Genomic DNA, 9,984 nt, shown 5'->3' with positions numbered 1-9,984 from the left:
AAAGGAAACGCTGTGCTGCGCTGCAAAACATTGCAACATTTCAATTCCTTGCGGAGCAGACAAGTAAGCAGCAGTGTTGCATTTCGGCCACCGCAATCATCGGTGAGGGCCATAGTCGCATTTGTGATCCGCCCAAAAAAAGGAAGAGCAACAGTGGAAAAATCATCACCAACTTGTCGTATTACAGCAAGCAGCTTTGTCATCTTATTTTCGCTTGCATTTCAATAGCTCCGGCTTTACTTGCGGATTTGCAGTGCATATAAAAAGTGCAAAACGCAATTTACACTGAAATATAAGTGTGTGTGTGTGTGTGTGTGTGTGTGTGTGCAGAGGGAGGGGGAAAATAGCAGCATCGCAGTGTATCTCGAAAATTAATGAAAAAAACTTTTTGCATAATCCCAACCTGCGGCGAGATGAGATAAATACGAGTTAAAAGAAAAGTTTCAATGCGTAAGCGCAACATAACGATGCACTAACTGTGCTGCCAGATCCTTCTTTCGCCGTTTTACTTAACATTTCACTAGCTTACACTTAAGTTGCTTAAGATTTTGCTGGAATTGCACTTATTCGGCTGTTTATTGCTCGATTTTTTTTGCAAAGGGGACTTACTATATTTAAACTAGGTTATGCTAGCCTGGTAGACTAATAAGCCACACATATACCAGTTTTGGTCCTTTGCGATACCAGATGGAAAGTCGTCACGTAGTCTATGAGGAGTAGTCTTCTTTTACAATGCCGGTGCTTGACGCGAATTTTAAAAGGTTATGTGGTTTTATTAATAATACCTCTTCCAGATTCTCCTACTGTGATTCCCCCAAATGCTAGAGCCGTTGCCTGGCCAATGCACTTGTGCACAAGAAATGCCCCATTGTTGCTCTGGTACCTTGCTCTTGACATTTCTTGCAGTCATCTTGATCTTTCAGTCCCATCTTACAGAAGTAATTGTAAAGTAAAACGGCTGTGCATATGGCTTTAGCGGGTTTACACCCCGTTAAATTTTTCCAACGCGTTGTGATCTTCTTTGCTATGCTCCTGTCTAGATCATCGTATAGACAGTACATGGGTTTGCCAATGTTGGTCTGGATGTTTCCGGATGGCAATCCCGTCTACAATTTGCCTTCGGTGCTTTTGTGGCCTTGTTCCTGGCAACACTCTCTACTTTCACCCTGGTATCCACCACACAAAAGCACCTTAGAGCACCAAGAATTCGTCGATAGAGTTATAACATCTCAGCTCTATGGTATGTTGCATCGTCCTGTTCAATCATTTACATATACATGTTACGTAAGGTTGAGAGGTCATATGTTCCATCTAGGAATTATGTATATTTGCATATATATGTAAGGATGAATAATAAAGCCCTTTGTGGTGATTAATAGATGAATCGCTTGAAGACCACAGTGTCGAATTATTACCAAGACCAATAATTATGTTTATATATTTTTCGTAGTGTAGTTAAAATGTATAGGCCTATTATTCGGTGTTCCTCTACTTCCGTTAGTAATATGTACCATAAAAAATACTTAATATTTATTTATTTGATTTATTCAATTCATTTTCTTGATGACTAGATATTAGATTTTTTCTTAATTTTTATTTCTATTAAAAACTACTTGCTCCTTTTGCAAAAGTGCAATTTCAATTCATAAAAAAATCAAGTAAAATTACTTGATTAAATCCAAGAAACTCACGAAAATCGATAGGAAATTTTAGGAAGATTATAACTCATAACCCTCAATCAGCTTCTGCAACTAGCGTACGCTTTTTTTTAGTTTGACAGCGTGAATCCCGATTGGACAATAGCCAGTTAGAACTGCTATCAGCCAGCCAATTTACTCGTAGATTACAGTTTAATCTCTAAACATCGTCAATATTCGGAACCACAAAACTATAGACTCATACGAGTACTATTTATAAAATGAATTCTCTGTTTTATTTTGAACAGTTTACTACGGTTATTAAAAAATACTTTAATGAACATAATAAACATTTTGCTATTATAAAATGTTTAATAATTTTAAAAGCTATAAATGAATCAGTCGTTTGTTGAAAAATCAACTGCTGTGATTAGAATCCTTCGCAACTATTTCGCTATACAAAGGTGGAGGCGTTTCCGGACGACGGCGATGAGGAGTTCTCGTTGCTGTGGCCAAACTCTCCAACTCGCTATCTAAATTTGATATAATAGCGCCATCTGGACTAACTGGTGGTGTGTTCGGCGCAGAGCTTACGGTGTTGTGTTCTCGGTCCCGTTCACCAAAATGTTGGCTCAGGCGATTATTGAAAAGATTGCTGCGGCTCAAGCGACGTATTAAAGTCGCTGTGTTCTCATTGATGGTGCGATAATATTGATGACGTGCTGGTCGGCCGAAGAGACGTGAAATGAAATTATCACTGCCGGGACGAGCAAGTTGGTCACGGCGTACCACAGCGCGTTGTGTAGATGCGGTGCGACGCTGACGTCTCCGTGGAGGCTGTGGATATACCACTGGAAGTAGTTCTTGCGTTGGTTCAGTTTCACGTGCTGAAGGTCTTCTAATCGCATCTACTGCTGCATACGAAGACGGTGGTGCTGATGGGATTGATGGTTGGCGAGATTGTGGTGCTATAGCGTAGGGTACATCATAAGGATTTTCAACATGCACATGTCTGGCTTTTAAAGAAGAACAACGCCAAATGCATATGATACAGCTGCCAATAAAGATGGTTAGCGCAATGCCAACCGCAATGCCACAAATGAAGACAAATAGTAGATCGAAGTCAGTGTAGAGTTTCGTGTTGAAATCGATGGCGTCATTGGAAGAATGCTTCGTAAATGTGTTATTTCCATATTGTTGACACCAACGAAGACATATTTCATTCGTGGTTTTCTTGTTGTACGTAGCAGTAGATGTATTACCACTCTCTTCATTTTCCGTCACATCGAAATCGGTGTAACCATCTGTATCCTCAACTGATGTAAGTGGAAAGTGCCAGCCTGAGAGATCTCCACTCCGAATGGCTTCATCGAAATTCTCTTGTGAATCACCGACATCATCTTCCACAATGCCCAACTCAGCTTTGCCTTCATTTTCTTTAACCCTATGACCCTCCATCAGTTCGATTCGCTCAAACTTGTTGAGATCGTTATCACTGGAGTCTGCACCAACTACTTGACAGTAACTATAGTCGACTTGTACGTTTCTCGCCTTCAACTGCTGCATTGCCGTTTGCAGTGTTTGATCGCAGTTCAAATTATTCTCATCTAAATTAAGCACCAGCAGGCGCTTTGGTGGTTGGGCCGCAAACTGATCAATGGTGATGATGAGATTATGCGCCAAATCGAGCTCCTGCAATTGCGGGATACCGCTGTAGTGCTCAGGCAGCAGCACATTTATCTGTGCATCAGCTAAATTGAGCTTGCGCAGCGACTTGCTGTGTAACAGGGGCTCGTTGGGAAGCGACAAGAACTTGTTGCCCGCCAAGTTGAGTGTATGCAATCTACGGTTCGATTCGAAAAGTCTTGGGTCAATGGTTTCGAGACGATTGTGGGAGAGATCAATGGCGCGTATGCGCTTCAAAGGCGCAAATACATCCAGAAAGATAGTGTGTATGGCATTGTGAGCGATGGTTATGTTAAATAGGTAGACATAGTCCTGTATAAAAAATGATTTAGGTTGCTTAAATATTTATTTATATTTGATAGCTGACTTACCTCAAAGCAATTATTGTCTAGTATAGTGATGTCGTTATAGCTTAAATCTAACGATTGAACCTCAAATGGCACCGCAGAATTTGGACTTATCAAACGTTTACCGCTGAAGAATAAAGAAGAGTATAATATATATTAGCGAACTTGTGAAAGTGCATTGAAAGAGGTGAAAGATCTGGGAGAACCAATGCTTGGAGCATGGCTAGTAATAGTTTCTAGTCACCTTCTAATACTTTCTTTCCTATATAGAACTAACTTTTTTCCTTAAAACTTTAAAACTTATTATATGGACGCCTAGTTTCTGCAAATTTTCTATTCAAATAAAGAAAAATTTTGCAATATTAAGTATATTAAAAGAGGTGTCCGTTTTAAGATCGAATAGTTCCTCTGAGTCATAAATATATAAATAATATATCTACCAAAATTAGGTCGTTCCAAATCAATGCATTCGCTTTGGGTTTGTCAATGACAAATCGATATAACAATAACACACCCAAACATAGCAGTGAATAAGATTGTGAAATAAGTTATATATACATACATATATGCACAGATAACTTCACAATTTATTTGTTAAATAAACTGTTATTGAGCAACAAAAAACCACTCAGAATTATAATGGACGTTTTAACTTATTAACTTTTATTAATATTATTAGCGTTTCATTATATATTTCACAGTTATTTTTTCCCACCTGCAGTCCGCATGATTGAGGTTATCCACTGAATTACAATTGCAGTATATTGGACACGTTTTTGGTGGTCCACCTGTAACCCGTTGCATCAGCAGTGCAACAATGAAAAGTGTTGACCAGCATATTATAGTTCTTTTATACGCGGCAAGCCACATGTTTTCTTCAGTCTGTTTCTTATTTTTTATTTTCTTAAATATATTTATGAATACCCCATTGTTTGAAAGTCTTTTGTGTATTTTAAATATTTTTTAGCTTCGTTCAGTTTGGTTATTCGAATCGTACTGATGGAATTTAAACGGGTAAGGCCTGAATCACCGGTATACTTTTCGAAAATAAAGGAAGATGTGTTAGTGTGAGCATTTTGATAAGACACTACAGTAAGCTCTTGCTTATTTTAACAGAATACAGAAACAGATAAAATGTAATGGATCGCTAGCCGCTGAATCCACCTATGTATTAGACTCGTTTTGAGACGTAAATTATTTTTATAGTTTATCAATATAGTTAATTCATTTCCGAAATTAAAATATGTTACGCTATACTGTAGTTTGGTTTTTCTCCGTAGATATTTGTCTACAATGCATGTTTCTAAGGCTAATTCCTAACAATAAGAATATACTCTTTTTTCTCAATATGTATTGCAGTACTTTTTATCAAACGAAATTTTCTATAGGGTTCGAAAATAAATATTCTCTAGATCGAGCGTCAAATAATAAAGAACAGTCCACACTTCATTTACTCCAAAATCATGGTCAAGTACTTGGTAATCAGACAGTTTGTTTTCAAATGAACATGGAATATCAGCAATTCAAAAATAATTAGTTTCGACGAAAGACCGGTTAATATACCTTAAATATTAAATACTAGCAGACCCGGCCACACGTTTTTGTGGCTAAGGTATACATTAAATTAAGTTGGTCCAATCTTGGCTTCGGCGACGATATTGATTACTGGAGGTTGATTTATGTTACGCAGCATGATTACAACTCACACTACTTTTAATTGCAAAGTGAATGGTGATAGTACAGGCAATTTTATATAGTTTGGGATAATTGACTACGTCATCCTGGTTTGTAGCTGTGTCAACTCTCTTGGACCGAAATTCTAAATTGTCGCATTAAGATCATCGATATCTTTTTTTATCACCAATATAGGTCATTCAATCAGTCATTTATGGTTATCATATTGAGGTTTCATGTCAGGAAAACTTCTCTTTCGAGTCAATGAAGTGACGGAAATCTGTTGGAAATACTATTAATCTATCGAGGTGTCAACTGCGACCCTACCATTTCCAACTGATTCTACAATCGCAATTTGATATTCTTGCAAAAACACTCATATGTTAGTTGTTAATTGGCGATTCTTTATTTGTCGCCACAAATTAAATGATTTTAGGATTTTTTAATTAAACGATTAGCCCGTCAGTAATAGTTGATCCAAGAATAATTGGAAGAGTCTGGCGTAAATCACCCGCTAACAGAATCCTGGCTCCACCAAAAACGTTCACCGACACTCAAGATCTTTTAAAGTCCTGTGCAGTACCTCCAGAGAATTCTTGAATATTTGGAAAATCTTCGTTATAGCGCTATTTTTGGCGATTTTGGCAACTGGTGTTTAGATCACGTTGAGTGAAATTGGTTCTGGAATTACATCAGCCCTCATATACTATATATGATGATTTTCGTAATTCTATTGGACTTTATGTCGAATATATAAGTCATATTGTGTGTTATCTTAATAAAATTACATCAATAAATTGCGAGAGTATAAAATGTTCGGTTGGACCCGAACTTAGCCTTTCATTATTTGTTACAAATTGTTTTGGCCTATCGAAACAACCTTATACAATTGTACAATAAAAAAAATATTTTAACAAAGCAACAATGACAACTTTCAAATTATATTTTTTTGTTTTCTCTTTTTATATTTTTCTTGTCAACTCGAATAAAATTCTCTTATTATTATCTTCCTCGCAATTTTTCCATATTTACTCACTTTCTAATCTTTTTCTGGCCTTTCACGAATATTTGTTATGTTACTCAGGGATAGTATAGCTTTCCAACGGTGAAAGAATTTTTCAAATCAGTTCAGGAGTTTCGGAGCCTATTCGAGACAAACAAACAAAAAAACAAACCTTTCCTCTTTATAATATTCGTATAGATTATATTTATTTATAAAAATTATTATATTTATAAAAAACATAAAATAAGGTTCTTAATGTTTCCTATTATTTTTTAGAAGCCTTAAACGCGTTTGAATTAAATAAATATTCCATTTAACATGAGTACACTGTACCTCAGCATGTACATATGTTTTCTTTAAGTATTTCGATATCTCATTTGTTGTTGTAAGTCACCTATTCTACTAATCTTCATGTGTAGTTATTATGCACACTCTTATCGGGCTCTGTTAGATTATGCAGTTATGATAAGATAAGATAATATACATTATCTGATTGTGTTGAATATTCGAACATTTTCAATGTTTATATTAGAAAACTTACTAAGCACTCTTCATTACTCAGCCGGTGCACGCGAGACATTTCTTTTGTTTACATTTTTTGTTGGTCAAATAGGAAAATCATTTGTTAGCTTTATATAGTAATTAAGATAGATGAGTTCATTGTAGTTATGTGGGATAGTTTGATTTTTCAATGAGTTTACCCTAACACAATGAGTCACTAAATGTTCTTAGCTTTTTGCATTTATATAACCTATTCCAATCTTAATTCTGATAATTTCCATATGTTGCTGTAGCTATTCCGAATTGTTTTTGGAGCCATTAAGACTTTAAGTTGTTATTGGAATTTTTGTACAAAAGAATTTCTAATATTACTTATGTGAGATATTGATGCTTTGCTATAACTGTGTTTAACTCTGTCGATACGACTGGCATCATGGTTTTGATATCGCCTAATGGAAATTAGCGGATTAGTGGGTACTAGAATAGAAGTGAGCTCTAGTGTAGTGATTCTGTTTACTGTAAATTTACTAATTTTAAGGCGTTGTGATTTTCGTCTAAACCTATTTGGAGGCCTTACCTAAAAATAAATATATGGTGTGGTCGGAATAATTCCGAAGAGTTCAGTTTGTATCATACTAATCGTGACTTCACTTGTCGGATAACCTCACAAATAGGTGGAGTAGATCAATTACACGGTTTTTTGTTTTAATTTAACTATAAATAAGTATGCCGCTCGTAAATGCGCATGCACACATCTAAATTTTCATATTTTTTATTTAATTTGAAACGAATTATTTCTTTTGCAGCCTCTTGATTTGCCCATCTTTCTCCACACATTGGCATTGCATTGTCACTTCGCAGTTTTCTTGTTGTTGCCACCATCTCCAGTAAATGGCGGATCTGTCGGTATTTTCTACTAAGCCATAAATTAAGTGTGGCTAAAGCGGAAGCGTTGTAAAATTGTGGTAAAGCCAGCTGCAAGCCAGTGCAAAGTGGTGAAGTGCTAAAGTGGCAGCGGAAGAGCGGAAACACCAGCTGCGAGTGTCGACTGGAGAGTTGCCATGGGAAAGAAGAGAAGCTGAAAGCTGGAACGCGCACAAAAGACGCTTCATGGGCGGTTGGGTCACTGGTTAGTTGGTTGGCTGGTCAAGTGCAGTGTGGCACTAAATACTTACTAGCACAGCGGGTAGTTAAATTGCTAGCAACTATCTACTTGTACCATATTATGTGCCACCAGCTGCGCGTCGTGTCACGAAGCGAATAATGTAGAACGCTTGCGCCGAATGAAATGTGTGTGACAGGAATTGAGTGCACTTAGAGTTGCCGTTGCGGCTGAAGCGTTCCCAGTTGTAGCAGAATCTTATGCGCTACCACAACTACTTTCGGAAGGAAGTGTTTCATTTCCGTTTAGCGAGAGTTTTCTGCAGTGGAGAGCAGCGGACGGAGGTGGTTTACTGCTACTGCTATACTGGAGTGGAAGCTCCGTGACCATGAAGTGCATCAGGAGCGTTTCAGCTTCCGCTTGCTATTAACTGCCAACTACGTCGCCGTAACCTAGCATGAACTTGGAATATGTATCTGTGAAATGAAAGGTGGCCAACGTCCTAAATGAATTGTATTATAGGCTCAAACTGCGCTTAAAATTAATAAAATTATTTAATATATCTGAAATATTATGGGTACTCAGGCCAGCTCTGTTAGTTCGTTAGTTGTTATTCGGTAGTTTTCGTAAAATTCATAAATTATCGTTCCACCGAGTACCGAAGTACCAGCCTGAGCTTAGAAATGTTTTCGTTACTTGGTAACGAATTTGCAACTTCTTTGCGTCGTTGCCTCAAAAATTCATTTCAATTTCAAATTTTACCACACTACTGAGATAGACCAAAAAATATGTTCACAGTTAAGTGCTTTAACGAACTATCGACTAACAACTTACCAGATTAACAACTGCTATTCAGACCATTCCTATTTATTTTCTACGAATTTGGTGGTACGGATATCAGAGTGTAACAGTTTAATACATATAACGAAAATGTTAAGAATAAATGAATCGGAAATAAATAAGAGTTTATCTTCATCAAATTTACCTCAATTTATCTCCGAGTTATCCTAACATTATTTAACTATGTTAAGGGACATTCTGTTCTCACGGCAGTTGTGTCTATGTGACCGGTACGGTTATGGATTTTTATCCGGTCAAGGACTGTCAACTCGGCAGCATTTCAAAATATTATTTGTGTTATGATTTGCTACAATGTTCTGTGTCCCATCATCATAGAGTTTCATTATTCTAGTTTAACGGATAAATCTTTTCTACGAGGTCTTCTATAAGCATTAATATTTCTTGTGATTGGTCGGCAATATCTCGTATTACCCCTAAAAATTTATGTTATACATTAAAATAGGTAGGTATCCGTGATTACTCACTGATATTTGGAGGAGAAATTTAGAGTTGGAATTGTAACATGGTGTTGAATTTTAAAGAATGATGGGATAGTAATAAGAGGAAATTCAAAGGGGAAACATCTAGCCGCAATAACATACTCTAAAATAATTCACACGCAGCTATGTTCCGGTCGACATATACACTGAAAAAAAAACCACGCAGTTAAATCAAATACTTTTTGCAGTTAAAGTACAGTAAAACAAAAGTATTTGTTTCAACAGCAAAACTCTTGACGGAAATACTTTGCTCCTGATTCAAATACTTTTTTTAAATGTGGCACTTTTGAATCAAAAGCGGCTGTGCTTTTAAAAATCATCTTATTAAAATCTAATATAAAAATAGTTGTTTTAAAGGTTTCGTATTTAATTTTCTTTTGATTACAGTTTTTTAAATGTAAAAGTATTTGTCACAACCATTTCGCATTTAATTTTACTTTTTCTCCATACGATGACAGGGAAGTTGACGCTTACATTTTCTCATCGATCATTCTAACAGAAACACGTGTTGCGTGCGCAAATACTTTAATTTGGGTTTTATAGGTAAATATATGTGCTGAAAGTATTAATTTAAGTGAAAGTGATTACTTCAAGACATTTCGCGTTTAGTGAAGCTGCGCATAAGGAGCTTACATAGTTTGCATTTGCATTAGTGCGCCTGCCGCATCGCCCGCTGCAGATTGCAGGCATTATT

At 36.6% G+C, this 9,984-nt stretch overlaps 1 protein-coding gene across 1 annotated transcript; it reads right to left on the bottom strand.

Moving 5' to 3' along the window:
• Nucleotides 1-1,607: 1,607 nt before the first annotated feature.
• Nucleotides 1,608-4,682, bottom strand: LOC105219469 (uncharacterized). The gene is made up of 3 exons (XM_011195618.3): nt 4,386-4,682; nt 3,695-3,797; nt 1,608-3,635 (listed from the first exon to the last, which is right to left on the bottom strand). Exons 1-3 carry the CDS (start codon nt 4,538-4,540, stop codon nt 2,055-2,057), a joined length of 1,839 nt encoding a protein of 612 aa, XP_011193920.2. The 5' UTR covers nt 4,541-4,682; the 3' UTR covers nt 1,608-2,054.
• Between the last annotated feature and the right edge of the window lie 5,302 nt (nt 4,683-9,984).

The sequence above is a fragment of the Zeugodacus cucurbitae genome, chromosome 3 (genome assembly GCF_028554725.1).
Source record: "Zeugodacus cucurbitae isolate PBARC_wt_2022May chromosome 3, idZeuCucr1.2, whole genome shotgun sequence".
Taxonomy (NCBI): Eukaryota; Metazoa; Arthropoda; class Insecta; order Diptera; family Tephritidae; genus Zeugodacus; species Zeugodacus cucurbitae.
This window is presented reverse-complemented; position numbering and strand designations above follow the sequence as displayed.

Excerpts from the sequence above, each read along its gene's own strand:
- LOC105219469 (XM_011195618.3), bottom strand. The coding sequence starts at position 4,540 with ATGTGGCTTGCCGCGTATAAAAGAACTATAATATGCTGGTCAACACTT. Across the intron at positions 3,798-4,385 it reads CTCAATCATGCGGACTGCAG|CGGTAAACGTTTGATAAGTC; the intron begins GTGGGAAAAAAT and ends TTTATTCTTCAG. Across the intron at positions 3,636-3,694 it reads TAGACAATAATTGCTTTGAG|GACTATGTCTACCTATTTAA; the intron begins GTAAGTCAGCTA and ends TTTTTTATACAG.